This window comes from Canis lupus, chromosome 1 (assembly GCF_003254725.2).
Source record: "Canis lupus dingo isolate Sandy chromosome 1, ASM325472v2, whole genome shotgun sequence".
Taxonomy (NCBI): domain Eukaryota; kingdom Metazoa; phylum Chordata; class Mammalia; order Carnivora; family Canidae; genus Canis; species Canis lupus.
The window spans coordinates 96,974,269-96,998,243 of record NC_064243.1 but is presented as its reverse complement, the minus strand read 5'-3'; the positions used below and the strand labels follow the sequence as shown (position 1 = coordinate 96,998,243).

Sequence of the window (23,975 nt, the reverse complement as noted above, 5' to 3'; positions counted from 1 at the left end):
TTCCACATGCAAAACATGTGTTAACTAACTGTGGATGTCACAGGTGAGGCTCCTGGTCAACAGCAGGCTTTTGGGGAACATGGAAGCTCCCCTCCCCCACACCGTTCAAGGTCAACTGCAGGGCAGGTTCCAGGGGTGAGGAGGTGGACTGGTGTGCAGCCTCCTGCAGCCCCCAGGGCTACTTGATATGGCCCCGCATGATGAGCACAGCTCCCAGCTCTTGTAGAAAAAGTGAGGTTTGTGGATTTAAAACTCCCAGTTTCTTCCTGCAGAGAAGTAACAGGCAACTGGGATCCTGGGATGTCCAGACCACACCTGTGTGCCTCCTGTGAGCTCCAGCCCACATGGGTGCCCTACAGAACGGGGTACTACAGGGCTGGGGGTGGGGGGCAGCAGGGTGCACACCTTCCGCGGGGGCTGGGGGTCTGGTGCTGGGGGTGGGGGCCCAGGGCTGTGGGGGGCGGCAGGGTGCACACTTTCTGGGGGCTGGGGGTAGGAGTCCATGAGGGAGGTGCCAACACGGTCGAGTGCGCCCTGAAACCAGGGGCAAGGCACCCACCAGGTAATGTGAGTTTTAGGGACGTGGGCAGAATAAAAATGTGACTGAGTGTTAACAAGGAGAGGCAAGTAACAAGGAAACCAGCACATTCCAAGGCCGGCCTGGCCCGACTGGTCTTTCAGATGCAAATTCTACCCCAATTCTGGAAGGTTTACAAGCACCCCGTGGAGAGCCAGGCCAGAGGAATTCCCCAGAACAAGCGCTCACAGTTCCCAGCCACAGGCACTCCCCCCACTGGGTCCTTCTACGAAGCCCCTCAACCCCAGAGGCCTCTTCAGGCAGGCGCTGCGGGGTCTCTGGGGTGGGGGGCCCGGTCCCACCCCCCACCCACCCCAGGGGCTGCACCAGCCCGTCTCCTGAGCCAGACAGGCCAGGGCGCCTGGCATGACCCTCGTGGTGCCAAGTACGATGCAGTGGGGACCCCGGACGGCACCTGGCCGGCCCCCGTGTGCAGAGCCAGCAGGGCCGGGAGCCTGTCCTACTGACCCCAGCCACCTGCCCCCCGCCACTCCCAAGATGCCCACGGCCTTCGCTGGCTTCCCTGCAGAGCCCATGAGACGCTGAGACACATCTGCTGTGACGCGTCCACGGGGACCTGGACGAGCCATCCAGGCCACTGAGCGCCCGCCCAGAATCACAGACAGACTCCCCCGGCCCTAGAGCTGGCCACTCATGCCTTGGTCACGGGTGGGGGGGGGAGGATGCCCACCTGCCCACTCAGCTCGCTTGTCCACAGCGGAGCTGCAGAGCCGGGAAAGCACAGGGCCGTCCACAAGAATGATGAGAAGCGCAGGGATGGGCGGGGACCCGGCCTCCCCGTGCCAGGGTGCCCGGTCAGTGAGGGGGGATGGCCGCACGTCACCCCACTTCTTCAGGGGCCTGAACGCCATCACACGCCCGAGGCCTGAGAACAAGATCAAACTCAGATCCAGACGCGTCTTGGCACCCAGGGTTGGTACACGCTCCTGATTCTTCCAGCAGGAAAAACCCCGCTGGACTCCTGCCAACAAGCCAGACCCCCGCCGCCCGCCCAGCCGGCCTCACCTCTCCAGGGCCGCGCTCGCCGCAGTCCCCGACCCACGCTGGCCGCGGAGGGACAGCGCTCAGGACCCGTCTGGCCCCACCGCCCCCTGCTTGCGGGGGCCTGACCTGCAGGGCGTCTGTCCTGGCACCACGAGGTGTCCAGGGCACAGTGTGGGGGGGGGCGGGGACCAGCCACGGGCACCACAAGGGACCCTTCAGCAACAGGACAAGGCCCCGCGGGGAGCCCCCCTCGGGCCGTGGAACACGCTTGCCCCATTCTCTCCCTATCAATGGCAGGCTGTGCGGGATGTGGGCCTGATTGTTCTCCTGTGTGGGCCCATTGAGGGCCCCGGGGGGCCTGGCCCAGGAGGGGGAAGGAACACCACTCCCTCGGGAAGAAGGGGACCAGGAACCACGAGAGGGCAAACAAGGGGTCCCGCCGAGAGCCTGAGGGTCACACAGGCCAGGCCACAGCTGGTCCCTGATGTCTTGGGGCTCCAGGCCGAGGAAGGGGGAGCTGCTCCCCGGCAGGCTCTCCTGAGGGGCCCTGGGTGACCCCTCTGAACCTCAGTGTCCAGCCTGGGAAACATGGACAGTCGGGGCACCCAGGCTGGCAGTCAGGGCAGGGGAGGCAGGGACGCAACCACGGCACAGTTGGGCACAACGAGACTCAGCTAGGAAACCAAACCAAGGGCTGACCACGGCCCCTCCGCACGGCCCCCGTGCTAGCCACCTGTGAAGGGTGGACAGGGCGTCCCCAGGACCCTGCGGACCTGGACAGGGAACAGGGAGGGGATGGGAGTGCCCACAGCTGGTCATGAACACACCCGAGCACATGGGCAGCAGGCAGGGAGGCCCCCACTGTGGCCCCAGACAACTGCGTGCCCCACCACGGGAGGACGCGGGCCAGGGATGCGGCGGCACAGATTGGTGGCCGAGGGCACTGACCTCTGCGGGCCAACCACAGTGCCACTGAGCCACTAGGACAGAGGGCCGGCATACGGGACGCGTCCAGTGCTGAGGGATGCAGGCCCTGCCTGGAAGGGCCCCACCTGGTCCCAGGCACCTGCTCCAGGGACCTCTACCCTGCCCCGAGCCTTTGGGGACGGCACTGAGCACCAGGCCCGGGAGCAGCAGCGAGACAGGCAGGGCGGCCACAGCAGGTGCTCGCATGGGTCCTGTGGGGGGACTTATGCCCTGGCCAGCGGCATGGGGCAGCTCCAAGCGGTGCCGTCGGAGCCCAAGAGGCCGTGCTCCAGGGCACGTGTGCCGGGGGAGCCGGGGCTACACGGTCAGGACAGTAGACACAGCGAGACTGCACCCAGCATGGGCTGCCAGGGGCCTCCGTCGCGCCAGCATCACAAAAACCCTTTACTCTGTCGTCAGGAGAGGCTCACAGCGCTTCTGGCTTCACGGCTGTCCCGAGGCCACAAACTCAAGTATTCCTCGTGCTCTGATTGGAATCGCACCAAATCTGGTAGCAGATTTGCTACCTGGAGACTCTCCTCAAGTCTGCGACACGCCCTGAAACCGAGGATATTTTCACAGATCAGCACTAATGAGCCGCCCGTGTAAAGACGAGCTGCTGAATTCAGTCTCATCCCCGTCACAAAGGCGCTCGGTGCGGGCTCCGCGGCCCAGCTCAGAGTGGGCGCACCCAGCGGGACCCTGGGCCCAGCGCCCACCCAGGGCTCAGTAAGGAGCCAGGGAGGGCTCTACTTGCACCAGCCTGCCTCAGGTACGTGCTTCGCTTCCTGAGAAAGGAGGCGGCCACCCCACTGCACAAACTTCGGCCAAGTGAAAACCAGCGGGCTCGTGCTCAAGTTCACGTCTTAGCATCAGTTTCGAGCATCAGTCCACACCCTGAGCCCAAGGATGCACCACGTGTAACTCTGCCACTGGAACCCGGTCCTGTCACAGCACCTGCCAGGCTGCGGAGAGGCCTGAGGGGCACAGAGCGGCCTGCCTCAGTTTCACCAGGAGCAGTCCAGATATCACCCTCTCTCGGAACCTGGCCCTCGCCGTGCGGGCCACCCCGACACGGGCTTCTGTCTTGGAGACCCCTCCCCTGCACAAGGCCACGCCAACCCCCTTGTCTCTGCCCTCTGCTGGGGCACCTTCCACCAGCCACATGAGCCGCACGCTCCTCACCCTTCAAACACACCCAGGCCCTCTGGGTAAGTGGCCCTGATCTCCCCGGAAGGACGAGGTCTCCATGGATGGGCCACAGTGGGGTGCTCCCTGGGGGTCTGCACGGTGGGGGGGGGGGCTGCATCAGGGTCCTAGCTTGAGAAGGGGGCAAAGGAGCCCAGGGGCGGGAGGAAAGGACAGCACCCTGCAAGCCTGGGGGCTCCTCCTTGGGGCTGTAGGGTCCCTAGTGCCCGGCCCCCAGGCCCCCAGCCTCCCAACCCTCCACTCACTGATAGCGGCCCGTCCTCCTCCCAGACTTCTCGCCAGTCCAGTGCCTCCTGCCCCTCCTGCCTCAGCCCTTCCTGCAGGGCCTGCACCCATACCCCGTGAGCTCGGGCCCCCTGCTCCCTGGCACAGGCTGGGGCCAGGGTGACCACCTCCCGCAGGGGCCCCTTGCCCCGAGCACAGGGAGTAGTGGACACGGTGGGGGGGGGGTGTCTCCCCAGGCTCCCATGTGCTGAAACATGTGCTGAAACATGTCTCTTCCCCACCAGACATGCTGCTCCAGCACCTGTACACGTGCACGTCCTTCAGCTGCGGGGGTGAGCCTGCCACCGGCCAGGCAGGGGCCCCGGGAGCCCAGAGGTGTCCTTCCTCACCTGCTTGCCAGCATGGCCTCGGCCTGCAGCTTCCTGCCCTCCTCCCAGGGGACCCGCTGTCTCTCCTCCCACTCCTCCCAGGGAGCCCACTCCCCCTTCTCCTCCCCCTCTTCCTACCTCTCCTCCTCTCCCTCCTCCCTCTCCTCCCCAAGGAGCCTGCTTTCCTCCTCCCCCTCCTCCTCTCCCCCTTCCAAGGGGGCCTGCTCCCCATCTTCCTCCCATCCTCCCCAGGGGGCCTGCTCCCCCCCTCCTCCCCCCCTCCTCCCAGAGGCCTGCTTTCCCTCCTTCTCCCCTCCACTCCCTCCTCCCAGGGACTTGCTCCCCCTCCTCCTCTTCTCCTCCCAGGGGCCCACTCCCCATCCTCCTCCCCCTCCTCCCAGGGGGCCTGCTCTCCGTCCTCCCCTCCTGCCCACAGGGTGTACTCCCCATTTTTCTCCCATGGAGAAGCTCCCAGGTCACCCTCTGCTGACCTCAGAGCAGATGGGCCACAGTCTGGTTCTGGGAAGACTCCAGTCACACTGGTATTTGGGAAAGAAGTGAGCCTGCCTTGTACTGTGGACCCTGCCCCCCCAGGCCTGCCAGCCGTGAAGCAGGCCCCCAGCATGAGCTACTGAAGGAGGACTTGTGTGGGGCAGAGAGTGAGTGGACAGCCTGGGCCTGCGGTGCCCACACTCACCCCACCCCACCCCAGCTGAGGCCAGCGTCCTCAGGTGCTAGTCCTCAGTCCTGTGTGGGGTGCAGCGCATGGAGCTCCAGGGACACCTCCACCCGCTGTGTGGGCAGGGCCAGGGTCAAAAGAGGGTGAGTGCAGGCAGGACCTCTCCAGGCTCCCGGCATGGAGGGGGGTGCACCCCAGCTTGGGTGGCAGAAGCCCAGGCACAGACGGTATAGGGCGAACACGGAGGCATTTGGAGGACACCAGGGATGTCTGAGGACAAAGGGTGCTGCTGCTCAGAGGGCCTGAGCCAGTGACTGATATGATGAGGGTGCCCAGTCAGACACAATACCCAGCTGCGACATGTGTGCACTGGCTCCGACAACTGCATACAGCGATGCAACTGCATCTCTCCTGTGCACACGAGCACCCCTGCTGTGCACACGCACCCCTCCCATGTATGCATGTACCCCCGCCATGCACACACTACTCCCCTGCACATGCACACGTGTGCCCACCTGCCGTGCACATGCACCCCTCCCATGTATGCATGTACCCCCGCCATGCACACAGTACTCCCCTGCACATGCACATGTGTGCCCACCTGCCGTGCACATGCACCCCTCCCATGCACACGTGCACCCCTGCCGTGCATACATATACCCCACCGTGCACAGGCACCATCCATGTACACACACACACTGCCACATACATGCACCCCCCCACCATGCACACACACTGCACCCCCAGGCACATGCACACTCCTGCCATGCACGCGTACCCCCCACATGCACACGCACACCCCCACATGTGCACACATGTCCCACCATCCACAAAGAAAAGCACTCATGCACGGAAGAAACCCAGGCCATGGCCAACATGATGGTGGAGCCACTGGGATGTACTATGGGGCCACTCCCCCGTGGCGACCCTGTGTGTTCAGGGCCTTGTTCCTCAGATGCTACTGCTTCACTTATTTCATAAACCTTTAAAACTCTGTGTGTGCCGAGGAGTAGTTTAATGCAGTGTGACTGTCCCTCTGTCCCTTGCGTCTGGCTCCCCGCTGCACCTACACCACACTGTCCTCTCTGCTGCCCCTGGCAGCACAGCTATCCTGTGTCCACCCAAATCATCCTCTGCCCACAAGCCATGGGAACGTGTCAGTGTGCACACGGGCTCACAGGTGCACACCCAGGATTGTCGCCATAACATCTCACCGTGTCCCGGAGCACAGGAAAGGGGGTTCCTTCCTCAGCTGTGGAAACATACCACACAGACGCTATCAGTGAGACACTGGTGCACCAAAGGCACCCAGGTCAGTGGGATGGATGCGAGAACCCCCAAAGGGAACCCACGTATGTGAGCCCAGGACACCTTGCAGACTGGAAGCTCAACTCACTGGCCGACTACTTGGTGTGGCACAGTGGAAGGACATAAAATCAGGCTCCTCCGCCCTCAAAAATCTGATCCCACATTACACGAGAGCATACTAGATGCGCTCAAGAGCTGATGCAAAGCAACAATCGCCAGGCAATCGAGAGACAGCCTGGGTGATCTTCCCGGCAGACCCGGGAGCCAGAAACCAGAGGTGACGAGAGACACACTGAGAGTCAGCTGCAAAATGACCTCATGTTGGTGGCAAATGACACAGTGACCCAAGAAAGGACCAAACAACAGAGCGGGGAGCCCGTATCTTCAGGGCAGAAGGGAATTACCCACGCCCGTGAACATCTACAGACGGGCGAGGAAGGACACGGGCCCAGAACACGAGTGGATGATTCACACACAGAGGGATCGCTGCACCTGTGAGCGAAGAGCCCACCTTGGCGGCGCGGGGCCCGCACGTCCTGCAGCTCTGCCCCTTGCAGGCCGACGGGTCAGGCAGTCCCCTCGTGCCCGCCGCGCTCAGGGCGGGCACACGGCCTCACGGGGAGGCAGCAGCTGTCAGACACCCGCGCAGATGCATGTGGCACAATCTGTAGAACAAAGAGGCGCCCCCCGACCCCGACCCAGCGGTACCTCTCCCTGAAGGCCACGCACTGAATTACAGCCCCTGCGTGTGGCCGCCCTATTTAGGGCAGCACTGTTTACACTGGCTGCGTCTTCCTTCCTGTGGCGTCTCTAACAAATGACCATAAACTGGGTGGCTCAGAACAACAGAAATCTATTCTCCCACAGTCCTGGAGGCCGCAAGTCTAAAATCGGTCTTGCTGGGCTGAAATGATGGGGTCAGCAGGGCCGTGCCCCTCTGGGGGCTCTGGGGGAGGACCCCCTCCCTGCCTTCTCCAGCTTCTGGTGGCTGCCGGCATCCCTTCATTCGCGGCCATGGCATTAGTCAGGGTCCCCAGGGGCACAGAATCGATGGGATGTACACACAGAAAGAGATTACTTATTATAAATCATATCACATGGTCCTGCAGGCTGATTGGTCCTGATATGTGCAGTCGGCAAGCTGGACACCCCAGGGGAGCGGAGGACATGAGTCCTAGCTGCAGTCCAGATCTGGGAGCCAGAGACGACGGCGACCCAGCTCAGAGCAGCTGCGCAGCCAGCACGGGAATTCTCACTTACACCACCTCTCAGCTCCGTTCAGGCCCTCGACTGATTGGACGAGGCCCACCCTCATTGAGGATGACAATCTGCTTTACTCGGTCTTCTGATTCAAACACTAATCCCATCCAGAAACACCCTTGCAGACATGCCCAGATCCCACTGGACCAAGTATCTGGGCACCGGCGGCCAGCCAAGCTAACACCTAAAACCAGCCACTGTGCCCACGCAACTCCGACCTGTCTTCTGTCCTCACGTCATGTCCTCCTCTTGTCCTCAACGGCCTGACTCCTGCCTCACTCTCAGAAGGTCACTGTGGTGCATTGAGGGCCCACCAGGCCACCCAGGATCTCGTCCCCATGTCAACACCCTTCACGGAACCACACAGGCACAGACCCTGTGTCTAGACATAGCTGCACCCAAAGTTCCAGGGACCGGAGCCTGACTTTGTTGATGGCCGTTCTCGAGTTCACAAGGGACCATAGGTCCAATCTGGGAGCGTGGGTGAGTGGCTCCGCGTGGGACCCAGTGCTAGGTCATAAAGGAACCCTGGCCAGGGGGTAATCATCCCTCTTCCCAACCCGATACAGCCACGAGGACAAGATGCAGCACCTCCTGTCTGTAACAGAGGCACCGGCCTCTCTCGGGTTACAGGGAGGCAGGGTGCAGACCCTGGCTACTGTGTGCCTGCAAAAATGAGCATCCCCTGGCCTCAGATGGGGCGGGGAGGGGGGTCGTCCACGACCCCAGGTAGTCACTTATCCCTTTCCTGGGAGATAGGCACGAAGAGTGTCGGTGCTGAGGTCTGCCCCAGAGCAGGGAGGCGCCTCCTTCCTAAGAGCCCCCCGCTCCCACACCACACAGGCTGTGCACCGTCCTAACAGCCAGCCAGGGCTCCCCTGTGGCTGGCTCTGCCTCCCCCACACACCCCCTTCCCCCCGCCAGCCTCCAGAGGCCTATGTACCCAACAGCTCGGAACTCCCTGTGGAGCTCCACCGGGGTGCACCCTGGGACGTGTGCCCTAAGCAGCCCACCCTCGCCGCCCCGCACACACAGCCACCGAGACCCCTCCCCACCTCCATGCACCACGTCCCACCCCCGGGTCGTAACACGCTCCCCGAGGGCCGCCCATCCTGATTCCCACACAGCCAGCTTCACCTGACGGATAGACGGACAGATGGATGGATAGATGGAGGCTCTTTGACAGCAAGCAGCCCACCCGTCTGGAGACCCACACGCTGCTGCAGCAGGTGCCCACCCATTGGCAGGTCCGCAGACATCGTCCAGTGCCAGGCTTAGGGCCCCAGGCCTTCCTCCCCTCCATGCCTCACCTGACCCCGAGCCTGCCACCCCACCTCCCAAGGTTGAGACACTTCCTAGGGGCTCGGGGAGCTGCCCCCACGGGACCCTCCATGCTTCCAGCTGCTCTGCCCAGCCCCGGGGCATCCTCGACCCCCACCCACCCCGATCAGTCAGCAAGTCCCCCAACTCTGCTCCCGGGGAAGGCCCAGCCGGCCATCCTCCCACCCTGGCTGCTGTAGCCAGCCGGCCTGTGCCACCACGTCCTCTCCAGACCACCTCGCAGCCCCCCTGCCCCCACCATGTCCCATGCCCCAGAAGCCGTGGGCCACCCAAACCCTTGGCTCTGGGCTCCCACCTCGGCATCCCCAGTGCCAAGCAGCTCCCAGGTCCCTCTTGTGCCCGAAACACGGGAGGCCCGCTGCAGCCTCAGTGCCTTTGTGGCTGCTGTTCCCTCCCACCTGGAGCGCTATCCCCAAACCCAGGCGCAGCCTGTCTCCCCTTCCCCAACCACCCTCCTCAGCGAGGCCCTCCTTCCCGGTGCCCTCCGCTGGGCTTCCCTCCTGTGCTCCCGGGACCACCTCACGGCTCGTAACCCACTTACTGGTCCCGCGGTCTCTCCGTCCTCCCCGACACAGGAGTGCACACCCCATGCAGAGGCCCCAGTGCCCAGCAGGGGAGGTCAGCGCACAGACGGGGTCTGGAGGGGCCAGAGGGGAGCCGGGGCTTGCCGCCCTGGGCCAGCCAGGCCATCCCAATGCCGCGCCCAGGCCGTGTGTGCCCCAGACAGCAGCGGGCCGAGGGGAGAGCCTGGGGACGGGCATGTAGACGAGAACGCGGCTGACGCCCCAGCAGCGGGTGATGAAAGGCCCGTTTCACTGGCTTCACCCACGAGCATGACAGCAGCGCCGGAGCAAAACGGGCCATTGTGGGATATAAATAGCCCAGCCAGATGTGGACCCGCCTGCAGGGTGCTCCCCAGGGCTCCAGCCCAGCCCCCCATCAGCGGGGCCCCGGGAAGCCACAGCAACCCTGCACCCAGAGACAGGACAGGGTCCCCTGCTGACCCCCCTCCCGCCAGGACAGGGTCTTGTGCCCATCCCCCTCCCCCCAGGACAGGGTCCTGCGCCCATCCCCCTCCTGCCAGGACAGGGTTCCGTGCCCATTCCCCTCCTGCCAGGACACAGCCAGTGGTTTGCCGATGCCACTGCCACGCAGCGTGTGCAGGAGGTGGTCGTGTAGAGGCCAGGCTGCGGGCCATGGCTCGGCCCCTTATGCACAGTACACAGGGACACAGGCTCAGGGATCGGGGAGCCAGGGTGGCCCTTCAGGGACCGAGCACGTTCACAAAGCAGGGGGCTGGGTCCCCCCGCAGGAGATGCAGTCTGAGCACCAAGCCCATGTCTCTGGCAAGGGTTGCCCCCCATGAGTCAGTGCGGCAGGGATGCAGGACCAAGGAGGCTCACAGAGGCTCTTGCCCTATACTCCAGGCCCCAAGGATCCATGACCAATCAGCATCCCCACCCCGGGCCGGCCTGACAGATGCGGGAAGTCACAGAAGTGGTCCAGGGCGCCTGTGTGGCTCCGTCTCTGAAGCGTCTGCCTTCAGATCAGGTCATGATCTCAGTGTCCTGGTATCGAGTCCTGCATCGGGCTCCCTGCTTGGCAGGGAGTGTGCTCCTTCCTCTGCCCCTCCCCCTGTTCGTGCGCACATGCGCTCGCACTCTCTCTTTTTCTCTTAAATAATAAGTAAAATGTTTAGAAAAAAAAAAAAAGCAGTCCAGATCCGTGCTTCCAACAGAAATGCCAGGTGAGCCACATGTGTCGTTTCAGATGCACCCAAAAGTCACATTGAAAGAGTAAGAACAAACAGGGGATGTTAGCTCTTAGAACATATTTCGTTTAGTCCAATACACATCCAAAGCACGATCACAGGAAGCTCCCAGCATCATGAACAGAACCACCTCCAGTCAGTCCCTCCTGACCCTGGGCCTTTACAGCCTGTGCTGTTATCCACGCCCATAGCTCTCACCGGCCGCTGCACCAGCTCCGTGGCCCCATGGTGTTGGACTGTGCAGCAGGTGTGACGCATGAGCAAGTGGTATCGTCCCCGTGAGGCTCTGATGTCAGAGCCAGTGCAGGACCAGCTGTGGCCGACAGCGTGGCAGCTCCTGGTCACCAAAGACCCAATGGGGTCAGCGCTGTGCGGCTGTCACAGCCAGAGGGCCTGCCCCCCAGTCCTGGCTCCAAGGAGCCCCGGCCTCAGCAAGGTGCACCCACAGCTTCGCCCACACCTCATCAGCGGCCTGTCGGTTGGCTTGTCGCTCAGTCTGTACCGTGGGCCTTGGGTTGGACTTTGGGCTAAGATCATGTGCAGACCCGAGTTGGGAGGAAGTTGGTTCCACACTGATGTTAACCAGTCGTGAGATGTGAGCCCCTCACGTACACAGTCTTCAGACACGAAAAGTCCAGACCGCTCACCGTCAGATCAGCGCCATGGGACCCTGGGCGCCCTCAGGGGTGGTCCTGGGCCACGTGGGGGTGACCGCATCCGGGGCTGCAGCTGGACCACCAGACAGACCCTCCCAGGTCCTCAAACACACACAGCAGTCCCTCTCCCCACGCTGCAGGACACCGCACGCCACCTGCTGTGCACGAAGCACCCATCCCACAGACGGTGGCCCCCCCACAGATGGCGCCCCCCCCACCCTAGCAGCCAGGTGGCTCGCGCCATGGCTCGGCAAGACCGTGGGATTGTTAGCTATCTGGCGCCAACACAACAAAGGTGCTCAGGGCAGGTGGCTCTCTGCCTCCCATCAGCGCGTCTGCCCAGGCTGTACGACTTTGGGTGTAACAGAAGAATTGCAGGTGAGACATAAAATTACATCCACTGCAGACAGGCGTCCCTGTGGACCCTATCCCAGGAAGCCACGGAGGCCCTCTGGGCCCGTTGGGTCACATGCTCCAGGGAAGCTCACCTACAGGTGGCACCCCCTGCACCCCGACCATCGGCCCTCGAAGCCAGCCTCCCAGACGGCTGGTCCCTGTGACACGGGCAGCACCCCTTCGGGGTTCAGGCTGTGTCTCTTGGACCCTCGTCAGACGGACGGGCCATGCTGGTGAGGGAAGGTTGCCTCCACTCTGTCCCCACACAGAGAACCCACTGATGCAAAGCTTCCTCCAAACCACCTCAGGCTAGAAAAGCAAATCCCTCACGTGAGCCGCTTTTCTGCTCGAACACGCATTCTAGAATCTACTTTTAAATATAAGTGTTCTCTTTTAATGTGCCTTTTGCAAGCAGACGATTTGTGATGTGAAAGGTTAACGCCAGAGCAGGGGGTTTTCTGACATGGGAGGGAGAGCCCCCTTGGCCCCCCGAGTCAGGGTAGGCCAGGGTAGGCCAGGCTAGGCCCCCAAGAGCCGCAGCAGGGCAGGCTTCCTGGGGAGGATGCGGTGGGGGGACTCAAACCTCCCATGGACTGCAGACTTCTGGGGCTCAGTCTCAGGGGTCATGTGTGCAGGAGCCAGGGCTCCCATTACCAACAGGAAGCCTCTTCTAGAAGCAACACGGCCCAGGACCATCCGGAACCTTGCAGAGGCCTATGCTGGCTACGGGTAAGGACTGGGATCGGGGACAGGGGTTCACAGCCGAAGTTCCCATTCCAGTGGACACTCAGTAGGGCATAAAATTAAGAGAGGCCCTGGAGAGAGGATTAAGAAACATAGCTCGGCCCCCAGGATCCCTGGGTTAGAGATGCTGAGCACACAGCGGCTGAGCACACAGCGGCTTCTGTGCACATGCAGCCTCCCCGGGGGGCCGAGGTGCGGTTCTATAGCAGACAGAAGATTCACAGGCTGGATTTAAGGGACACGGGGTAACAGTCAGTGACCTGCTTCTCCTGGCAGCTGATTCAACTCGGTCTGGTCAGGATGGGAAGCTGTCAGGCTTGGCTGAGACCCGGCTACAGCTCCAGAAGCTGCAAGCACCCTGACTCCACCTGACGCTGTCTGCAGAGCCCATGACGGGTGCGGGTGCGGAGCCGCACAATGAACACCGGGCGGCAGGCCCTGGGAACTCAGCTTCTTGCCGGTGCAGACGTGGGGACATCTCACCAGCTCCACCCTGAAGCCCAGGTATGGTGCAGAAAGTAGGGTCCCTGGCCATTCAGTATTGACAACAGGGGCACCTGCCACGCTAGAAGTGGTCCCCACACTCTCGCCTCGTGTGGGCGTGAACAGCAACGAGAGACTGACCCAACGCAGAGGTGGTTTTCCTGGTGGCACATCTACATAACACGAGCCCTGCCTTCTTTACAAGACAGAATCTTTTATAAGACGATGGATGTGGGGGCCTAGGGGGCTCAGTGGGTGACACGTCTGCCTTCAGCTCAGGTCATGATCTCAGGGTCCTGGGATCAAGTCCCACATTGGGCTCCCTGCTTGACAGGGAGGCTGCTTCTCCCTCTCCCTCTGCTGCTCCTCCTGCTTGTGCTCCTTCTCACTCTCCCTCTCAAATAAATAAATAAAATCTTTAAAAAATAAAGCTGTTGGAAAATATTACAACCGAGGGAATGATCACAGCCCGAGAAAGCAGGCTGCAGTCAGGGCGGAAGCCCCCCGCTCAGAGCAACCAGCCAACAGCAGCCGGCACGGAGGGCTGGCCACACCGTCCAGAAGCACCTGCAGCTCGCACCTGCTGCAGCCCACACAGCCCCTGCCTCCGCCACGCCAGCCCTCCTCAGGGACAGGCTCCGTCCCCCAGGAAGCCACCCCGTGGGGCCCTCAGAGGCTTCCTCTTTCTGCTCAAAGTCACGACCCCTCGTTTGGTGCTGCTGGTTTGGGGAGAGCCGGGCCAGACCCGTCGTCCCCACGCACTGCGGGGGCAGGAAGAGCAGGAGTCACACTGACACACGTCAAACCTGCTGGTCCTGCTGTGACTCAGGCCCCTTGCAGGTTCAACCTGCACAAAGCAGAGGCTTCAAACAGAATCACACTTGAGTCTTGCATCTGCTGGGAGCAGGGGGTGCAGGGGCCGGGGCGGGGGGTGGTCCGTATCCTCCTGGAGGACAGGCCAGGCCAAGTCCTGGCCACCACCACAGGGGCCCAGCGCATCCCGCAGAGAAGGTCCTGCTCTGCTCAGCAGATGCTCACGACTACAATGCATGCCCAGGGACGCCAAACGATGGAGCATCTCTTGCCTCTTCTCAGATCTACTTCACTGCTTGGCGCTGAGCCCTACCAGCTGCTGAAAACCTCTCACACGGTCGACACAGCCCCAGGCACATGAAAATGACCCGGTGCACACTGTCCCAGCACGGCAGAGTGCCAGCTGGGTGACTCACCTCCACCCAAGAGACAAGACTGGGAAAGTCCACATGGGGTGCTTGCCCTGCCCCCCATGACCGGATTCTCAGCCCTCGTGTCCCACAGGGCGCAGGCCAGTGAGGACCTCAGGCCCACTGGAAACTGTGGCTCAGCCAAGGGCAGGACAGTTGTCAAAAGGTCGTTTAAAAAAATAACCACGGGTTAAAAATGTTGTTTGACTCATTACTCATGAGGAACCAATGAGGTGTTCCAGACTCTTCAAAGGAGAAGTAGAGAACGGACGGGGGAGGGTGGGGGAGGCGGGGGGTGACCGCCTGAGGGGGACGGGACTTCCCTGGGATGACAGAGTGTCCTGGAACCAGGCGGTGGCTGCACCACACTGGGAATGTCCCAAATGCCCCTGGACTGTGCACTGAAACATGGTCAGCCCCATAAGACACTGGGTGAAGGAATCCTGGAACTGCCTCCAGCAGGTGCAAAGCGGCCCTTCCCGGGGGACGAAGTCCACGGTGCGGCCAGTGGACAGGACGCATGCGCATCCCTGCCGAGGGGTCCGTCCACATGGCCTTTGACTGTGTGCAGCGTCGGAAACTGGACAAAGACAAATGTCAGGGGCTCTGACGCTCCACTCACACCCGCTCACTGCACCATCCCAGGTGGGGAGCGGGGAGGGGCGGGGCTTTGGGACCCGGGCCAGGTGAAGGTGCAGAGTGAGATGGGGAGGAGTGTGCGGGGAGAAGGAGCCTGGGGCACGCTCCGGGGCAGCTGACACGCAGACTGCCAAATGCGCGCACAAAAGGAAAGATCCCCCCACTCCCTCAGAAGAAAAGCCACAGTGACGGCTCAGGTCTGAGCTCACCCATCTTCCAAAATAAGGAAGCCTGACACCAAGTCATCTCTAGAAATGCCTACTCTGTCTGCCAGATGAGACTTCTCTCCAGGAATCTCCAACGCCACAGGGAAGGCCGCCCCTTGTGCGAGTAAGGGGTCCCCGCATCCCTACAACCCCTCCAGAGCATGTGCACCTGCCTGGACACGCTGACGCTCCAGACCACATGACGAAAGTGACCGTTCTCTCGTTCAGAGAGGCCATCCAGGGACAAGAGTGGTGACTCGCTTCTGTCCAGAGCACACACCGCATCAGGTCGTGAGGGCACGTGCTTCCTCTGCACGGGGCCAGGTGAGGGGACATCCGGATGGAGGCCCGGGGGACCCAGGGAATTGGTCCCCTGTCCTCATGAATAGCTGAGCAGGCGACTGCCAGGCCACAGGCTCTCCTTGGAGGTGTGAGAGGAAGACGTCGAAAGGTGTGGACCCCGCGTCAACAACCAGAACCTTCCGCAAGGGTGGGGCTGCACTTGCACGGCCCTTGGTCCTCTGTCACCACATAACCAAGAGGCTCTAAGCCATGAGCTCTGGAAAGCATGGCCCGAACAGAGTTGTCACTCTTTTACAGCACCCAGAATGCAAGACTCTCCTGTCACCAACCTCATGGGAAAGACCAAATTATTAATTCACAGAGTTAACGGCACAGAATCTCCATGAAGAGGAGGGGACACCCCTCTCCTGTGCCCTGGTCTGCCTCCGTCCAGATGGCCATGTGTGGACTCTCCCCGGGAGAGTGTGCCCTCCCAGGCCCGTCTCCTGAGACGTCAGCGTCGGACGACCCTGGGCTCCCACACAGGGTGCCCCTCGAGGCAGCTCGCGGCCTTCAGTGCCTACGATCTTGCGCCCAGGAGACTGGCACCCGCAGGCCCTAACTCTCCTAGTGGAGGCTGATCCCAAATCCCTCCTTTCTGGACTTCCTACAGGAAACACATGCTACTTCTATAATGAGGCTGGAAATCACACCCAGAGAGGTTACTTGTCTTATCAGCTGCCTCAGGGACAGGGGCGCAGGGAGCACACCCCACACCACCACAGCCCCTCAAGGTCCGCACCATTGCTGAGCCTGGGGGACTTTGCCTGGAGTTTCCCAACACAGGCTGAGCTGCCACGGGACGGACAGCGAGACAAGCGGCCGAGGCAGTCCCCGTGTCGGGCCCAGTCACCCCCATGCACCTGGAAATCAGGCAGAAACCGTGCACCTCAGATCTGCAGCAGGGCCCACACGGGACAGCACGTTGCCATGACAGATCATTCTGTGTCTGCAAAATCTCATCCTCCTTCTATTGTTCATAAATCCCTCCCCTGCCCTAAAGCCCTGAGTGACACAGATCTTTTAATTGAATGAAGCAAAATAATTTTGCTTGAGGAATTCCTAAAGGGCTCTGACCTTTGCTCCCCCAGGAGATGACGCCCTAGGTCAGCATCTCCGGTCTATAGTCTGTGTCCCCCACAAACTCCATGCTACACCCGACGCCCCATGTGATGGTGCGAGGAGCTGGGCCTGGGGTGCTGACAGGGTCATGACAGCAGGGTCCCAGTGGATAGACTAGTGTCCTTTAGAGACCCCAGGAGCCCGGCCTCCTCTACCACAGGAAGACATGGCGAGGCGCCTGGGCTCTGGAAGCGCTGCTGGCACCCTGGGCTCGGACTTCCAGCCTCCAGGACCGTGTGAAATAAGCGTGTGTTGTTGAGAAGCCACCCAGTCTGCGGCAGCGAGAATGGACTAACATAGGAACCGAAACCCACAGCTTTTGTCATTTTGGAACATCTACCTTAGGGTTCATGATGATCACATGGCGTAGCGTATGTGTGAGGATGTGCTGACACATACCTTGCGCTCCTGGCCCGGCCCCATGAACACCAACCAAGCAATCGCTGCTTAAACCTCTAAAAACACTGGAAGCTCTGTGTGGACGTATTTTGCCAGGGGGTAAAAATCAGCAGCCCAGCTGTGGCCTGATTGGATATGGGAGGAGTGGGTGTTAATCCGCAGTGTGGACACTGTGTCCTGGAACGGCCCCCTTGAGTGTCCAGAATCAGGGGCAGACTCGACCCACCCTGTCAGGAGGCTCTCCCCAAGGGAAACTGCTCCCAGGCACCAACCTGGCGCTTCTGCAAACACATGGAGATGCGCAGGTCACTGGGGTACCATGCACTAACTTTCCGCCTCTGGGCACCAAATGCTGCCCCATGGGATCTCGTGCACTATCCCCTACGGGGTACCTGGGAACCCAGGAACCCTGCTTAGGGGGACGACCCAACACCTTCAGCTGCTGTAATACCCTGTTCCGAAGGTTGCATTTCAAACACAAGATCTGACTCATTCCCAGTATCTGGAGAAACAGCTGCTACCCCTGCGGACCCCAGAATCAGGCCGACAGGTAAGGAAATCTGCCGACCCCGCTGGGCACACCCAGTCAGAGACATGCTGGGGATGCTCTGATTTCTCAACGACCTCAGCACACCAAAGCTTACCCACAACGAAACGGACAACCTGAACGATACTGTAAGCACCCAAGAACGTGAATTTGTAGTTAAGAACCTTCTGGAGAAGACAAATCCAGACCCAGATGCGCTTACCGGCAAATTCTACCAAATGTTTACAAACACACAGCAGTCTTACGCCATCTCTTCCAGAAAACAGAAGAGGAAAAAAGTTTCCCAACCTCAAGGAGGCCAGCATTACTCTGAGAACAAAACCAGACGAAACCAGCATAAAAGATCGCAGAGCATTGATCCTCATGAGCACTGACCCAAAAATCCTCAAGAAAATATTGGTAAATGGAACCCAGTAACATATGTAAAGGCGCGCCATGACCCAATAGGGTTTATCCCCGGATACGAGGCAGGCTCAACATGTGAAAATCAGTAGATACAGCATCCTGGGGGCCCACGGAAATAAAAAACACACGAGGAATCAACTTCTGTAGGAAAAGCATCTGACTTAGCTCACTATTTACTCACAAGATCTCTCAGCAAACCAGGCAGAGGAGGCGCGCCCACACCCACAGAGGGTGTCTGCAAAGAAACCCTCAGCAGACAACGAGGTAGCGTGTGTGTGTGGGGGGGTGGGGGACACTGAACGCCGGGCCCTAAGTCAGGGCCAAGGTGGGACAGCTCCTCTCTTTGCGCCCATCTGACTCTGTAGAGAAGGAGCAATAAAAATATATAAAATGCATACAGATTAGCAAGGAAGAAATAAAAAGGCCTTTTCAGAGACGGCAGGATTGTCTATGTTGAAAAACTGAAAGAGGGACGCCTGGGTGGCTCAGTGGTTGAGCATCTGCCTTTGGCCCAGGGCGTGATCCTGGAGACCCGGGATCGAGTCCCACGTCGGGCTCCCGGTGCATGGAGCCTGCTTCTCCCACTGCCTGTGCCTCTGCCTCTCTCTGTGTCCCTCATGAATAAATAAATAAAATCTTTAAAAAAATATAAAAGAACCATACACCAAAGGCCACTTTCACTGTCTATTCACGTAAAATATAAAGAAAAAAAAGAGTAGAAGGACCTCCGAGTTCTGCACATTTGGCTTTGGGCCACCATGATGAAGCAAGTCTCAACAGAGTGAGTCAGACGAACTTTTTAGCTTTCCCAGAACATGTAAAAGGTACATGTGTAACCGCGTTGTGTCTGAAACACAGCACACATACCTGTGTTACAAGAACTTTACTGCTAAAAGCCACGAACTGTCATCTGAGCATTGAGCCGGGCATCAGTGTGGATCCCAGAACGAATATCATCATCACAAAAAGGTCTGAAATAGCATGAGAATGACCAGAGTGGGACACAGAGACACGCGGTCGGCAGTGATGCTGACAGGCTTGCTCGACACGCGCTTGGCCACAAACCCTCGGTTTATAAACAGCACAGTTTCTGCAAAGTGCGGTTGAGGGAAGTACAGTAAAATGAGGTGTGTGTGTGTATAGACAGAATTGAAATTATTATTTTTTTTTAGAGAAGAAGAGAGGGGGGTGGGGAGGGGGCAGAGGGAGAGGGAGAGAATCCCAAGTAGACTCCCCACTGAGCGCAGAGCTCAACCCGGGACTCGATCCCATGACCCTGAGATCACGACCTGAGCTGAAACCCAGAGTTAAATGCTCAACCGACTGAGCTGCCCAGGCGCCTCTTGGTTAAAATGTTTTAAAAACACTTTTATTTCTGGCCAGACACGGATAAATACTTTATGACTCCATCTGTCTGGGGTCCCCCACGGGGTCGAACTCCCAGACACAGAGTGGTGGGCGCCAGGGGCTGGGGAGGCTGGGGGGTTGGTATCCACCGGGGACAGACTTTCTGTTCCAGGAACATGACAAAGTCCCGTGGATGGATGGCGGTGGTGGTTACACAACAACGTGAATGTGCTTCATGCCGCTGAACTGTGCTTAGAAGGGTCAATGTTACATGATGTGTGTTTTATCACAGTAAAGACCCCTTTATCTCCCTCAGAAAAGCAGGTTTACAGAACCGTGTTTGTATACACAGAAAACCATGGAGCCAGCTGTGAAAGTGAGCAGGGAAGGACTTGCACGGTGGCTCAGCCGGAGACGCACAGCGGCTGGGCTCGGCCTGCACCGCGCCAGGCTGTCCCTACACACCTCGTGCACCGGGTGCCCTCACACTTGGGCCACGGTCTGCTCCTACCATCCTCGGGACCAGATTGGATGTCACAGTCACTCTGTCCAGTCCTCTGGATTGTCCAGGAATCACGGTTTGCTTCCGTGATTGAGCAGCTGACAGCTCAGTGCCCACACGTGCCTGGTCTGAAGCAGCAGCCTGCAGGTTCAGCCACACCTAGGCTGGCCAGACCCTCGTCCCCAACCTCGTTTGGACACACGGCCACGGAGACTCCGGGCAAACCAGTTAGGGGCAGACGAGGGGACCCTCTGCCTCTTCTCTGCCTTGGGGGGACCCCCCAGGGGAGGCGGCAGGGACATAAGGGGGCCATGGCCCACTGCGGCATTTCTGGGTCCATGCTCACAATTTAGAAAGCCTCCACCTGGGATGCCTGGGTGGTTCAGTGGTTGAGCATTTGCCTTCAACTCAAGGAGTGACCCCGGGGTCCTGGGATCAAGTCCCCCATCGGGCTCCCTGCAGGGAGCTTGCTTCTCCCTCTGCCTGTGTCTCTGCCTCTCTCTGTGTGTCTCATGAATAAATAAAATCTTTTTTAAAAAACGAATAAATAAAAAAAGAAAGCCTCCAGCCACCCTGCGGACACACAGGAACCTGCTCCTGGGCACGAGTCCTCCCACCACCCCATGGGCTGCCAAGAAGTATCGCCCTGATCATGTCCACGTGCCAATCGCAGCCCGGGGACACCTGGCACCAACAAACACCGCCGATAAACACTGTATGACTCACTCCCCAGCTCCACGAGCTGCAAGCACTTCAGCGGGAATCATCCCCCCCGCCCCCCAAACTCCGGGCTACGGCCAGAGTCAAGAAACCACTGTCATTGTAATCCAAATAAGCACACCACAAAGATAATTCTGGACACATAAACACAAACCGGTTTGAATGTCTCCGAGTTCCAATATGCAGCACACAGATGCGCAAGCCACGTCCATACTCTCTGGACACTGCTCCGGTTTCTTCCTCTTCCAGGACCAGGGCCTCTCCCCATCTGAATTCCCGGCACAACCCAAAAGCTTCATCTCCCAAGCACTCTGTGCACCTCCTTAGCTCTTCTCGGAACAGCCTGGTGGAGCACGGGGCCGAAAGCACCAAGTATCATCAGGCACCTATGCCCCGGCCCCCCTCCTGACACACGTGTGTCCCTCAAAGGGGAGAACTCAGGACGCATCTCTATGTAATTCACCATGTCCCTCCTGGACAAGCCTTTCCACCGTGAAATGTGGGGCTGATGTCAGGTCCCAGGTCTGTCCTCAGGGGAGCCCCTTGGGGTTCCGGCTGGTGAGGCCCCGGGATGCCTGGCCAGGCCACTGTGGAAAGTTCTAGAAGGTACTTCTGAGAGGAGCAGTCGGTGTGTTAGACCCTGGGGGCGGGCCTGGAGCTGCCATGCCACTTGGGCACCTGCAGTTGCCTCCAGACTCTGGTCCTCCTGCACTGGCATATTCCAGCTGCACCCCAGTGGGCAGGGTCAGGTTCGGGGCACCCACAGAGCTCCCCGCCAGCCCTGCAGGAGGATCAGGGCCTCTGCGCCATGACCACCAGAGCAACCGCAAAGAGGTGCAGCCCAGGCTACCCAGAAAGGCCTCACTTTTCTAAAATAGTGAGACCACTGGCTTCATGGGAAGTGCTTACACTGCACCCCCAAGAGCACGGGGAGGCCTGCAGCCCCGGGGTTCTGGAGTCATGGCCCTGACACCTGTGTCCCCAGATGCCTGCCTACCACACTGCTGGCCCCACTGAGCCCCTCCGAGCTCCACAACCAGCCGGCTCACTCATCCATCCATCCACCACTCCTCTTTCACCTCCAACACCATACCTAGTGGAAAAGAAAGAAACCATTTCCCTGACCGTCTGGGGGGATACAGGGGGCATAGCTCCCTGCTCTCCACTTGTCCCCCAAGCAGGTTGTTTCCAAACCCACATGAATGGTAGGCTGAGCCCGTCCCAGGACACCACACTGCTTTTGTCCTGTTGACCGCGATTATTTATCATCAACCTAACCAAGAGGCCTGATAAGAGCATGCCAGGCGGCCAGGAGACCAGGAGACCAGCCTCAGCCCCTCACAAAGGGCAGGGACCAGATGACTTTTTCCAAAAAAAAAAAAAGGCACAGCAAAAAGGCTTCTGGTGAATACACCTCCTCCAGTGCAAGCCGGAACATGAGGCCTGTTCTGGAGGGGGGCTGATAGGACTCACCCCCAGAGGTGCCCTGAGAGGCACTCAGGCCTTTGCACGGGGCCAGCGGCTGCAGGTCCAAGGAGGCCCGCGCCAGTGCATATGGGCTCTGCTCATGCACATGCTCCCAGCACCATCCAAATGCATGAATTGTCACCTTCCTCCATGCCAACGCTGGCCCCATGGCACCTGGGGACCAGTCACGAGTCCTGCCTGCTGAGGGAACAGGCTGCCCCCCATCCCCACACACCCGCATCCTGCCACAGGGCGGAGGCTCTCGGGGACGCTGATCAGCCTGGGGCTGACTTCACGTGTGAGTATGGCTGAATCACAGCGGCCAGGGACTTGGTCAAGCTCTTCCCAAGGTTTCTGTGAAGGGGTTTACGACCAACGTGAACATCTAAATCAGGAGACCCCAAGTAAAGCACATCACCCTCGACAATGCGTGTGGGCCTCATCCAATCAGTGGAAGGTCTTAGTAGGAAAAAAGGCCGTGAGGAGTAGGGCTTGTCTCCAGGCATCCGGGGTCTCCACCTGCTGGCCTGGCCTGTGGATTTCAGGCCACTAGCCTCCCCGATCACACGAGCCAATCACGTAGAATACAACTTTCTCTGCTTCTCTCTTAGTGCACACCACGCACATGCGCCCACACGCCCGCTGTCGGTTCTCTGTCTCTGAAGAATGCCGACTGAGATGACAGGACACAGCTTCTGAGATGTCACCCAGCCTGGACCACCCCCACATCTGAGCAGAACCTCCCCGCAGAGAGACAGCGGCCCCCGTGAGCACATGGTGCCCCATGAAGGGCTCGGGGTCAAAACCTTGTGTGCGGATGACCGAGGACTCACCACCCAGCATGGGGAGTGTGGGGTCAGGGTGCACAGCTGCCTCCCAGGAAGACACGCTGCGTCACATATGAAGTGGAGGGGGGTTTCCCCCCCATGTGTGAACTTTCCAGACAAGCAGGAGGTATGGAGGGGCCGGGGCAGAGGGGGGGGGTGACCTTCCTCATTTGGCTGGAAATACAATTAAGATGGATGGAAAGCAAGTTCTAGTAAGCCTCTTCACAGACAGACTCCTAAATCAGCGACGGCCTTGTGCAGCACAATCCTTGAGATGTGCTGTGCACTACTTCCAGGAACACGCGTGCCACATGTGCCCACACGTCTGCACACACACACACGGCCAACTACAAACACTACCAATTCCTTTCCCTGGGCGCCACGCTCCCCGGAGCCAAGCTGGCATGGCTGAAGCTGACAAGGTGACCCAGAGCGTGGACACCAGGCGCCTGGGCCCCTGGGGACACGCCCGCACACACCACCACCACTGACGGGCCTCAGGAAGCAGGTGATGGCCCCGCTGGTCTCCAATCAAGGGCATCACGTCCGTTTAACAACTTACGGGTAATTTGTATGCTTTCCCAGAAAAGCCCTCCATATAAAAATACTCACTGACACACATGAGGAGCGGTGGTCAAGGACATGGGAGACAGGAAAACACCCGAGTTTCCACCTTGGGGTGAGGGACACGGGCGCATGGCCCTCACCGCACTGCGGGTGGCGTCACGGCACATCACGGAGCCCACGGGTCTACACCACAGCACTGTGTGGGAAAAGCACGCTGCAGGGCCCTGCAGGAGCGACCACAGCTCTGGGAAACCGGCTGTATGCATGTGTTCGGTGTGTGCACCTGCATGCAAACACACGAGCGAGAGAAGGGCACAGGCCGAGCTCGGACGCGCAGTGGGCCACAATGTGCAGCCCGCACACGTGGAGGAGGGGCACTCTTTCTCCATCTTCCAAGTAAGAAAAACACCATTAAAATAAAGGAAAAATCAGTCAGCATATTTGCTTTCCTGTTCACACTAAAGATTTGACAAGTATTTTTGTAGAAATGCTACTTAAAAGAGAGCCCCGGCGGCAGAGATAAAAACTCACATGAAAAGACAGGAGGCCCTTTCCTGTTTCCCCTCTGAGTCAATGAAAAATTATTTCACCAAGTGGCGAGTTTCCACTGCGCTCTCGCCTCTGTCGTGGCCCACGAGGGCAGGAGGCAGCCGTGGTTTCCACTTTCCTGCTGA

General features: G+C 59.7%; 1 protein-coding gene across 4 annotated transcripts in view; it reads right to left on the bottom strand.

The window, feature by feature from the left end:
* Positions 1-23,975, bottom strand: part of SEMA4D (semaphorin 4D) — an 89,561-nt gene that overhangs the window by 48,672 nt on the left and 16,914 nt on the right. The window contains exon 1 of one of the 4 annotated variants that reach the window (XM_025423582.3): positions 14,218-14,346. The exons of 1 other annotated variant lie outside the window; for it this stretch is intronic. In XM_025423582.3, coding sequence (XP_025279367.3) covers positions 14,218-14,252 — 35 coding nt within the window. In that variant the 5' untranslated portion in view covers positions 14,253-14,346. Of the gene's footprint in view, positions 1-9,479; positions 9,719-14,217; positions 14,347-23,975 lie in introns of those variants that run through there. 2 more of the 4 variants (XM_049093247.1, XM_025423581.3) reach the window with 2 other exon arrangements.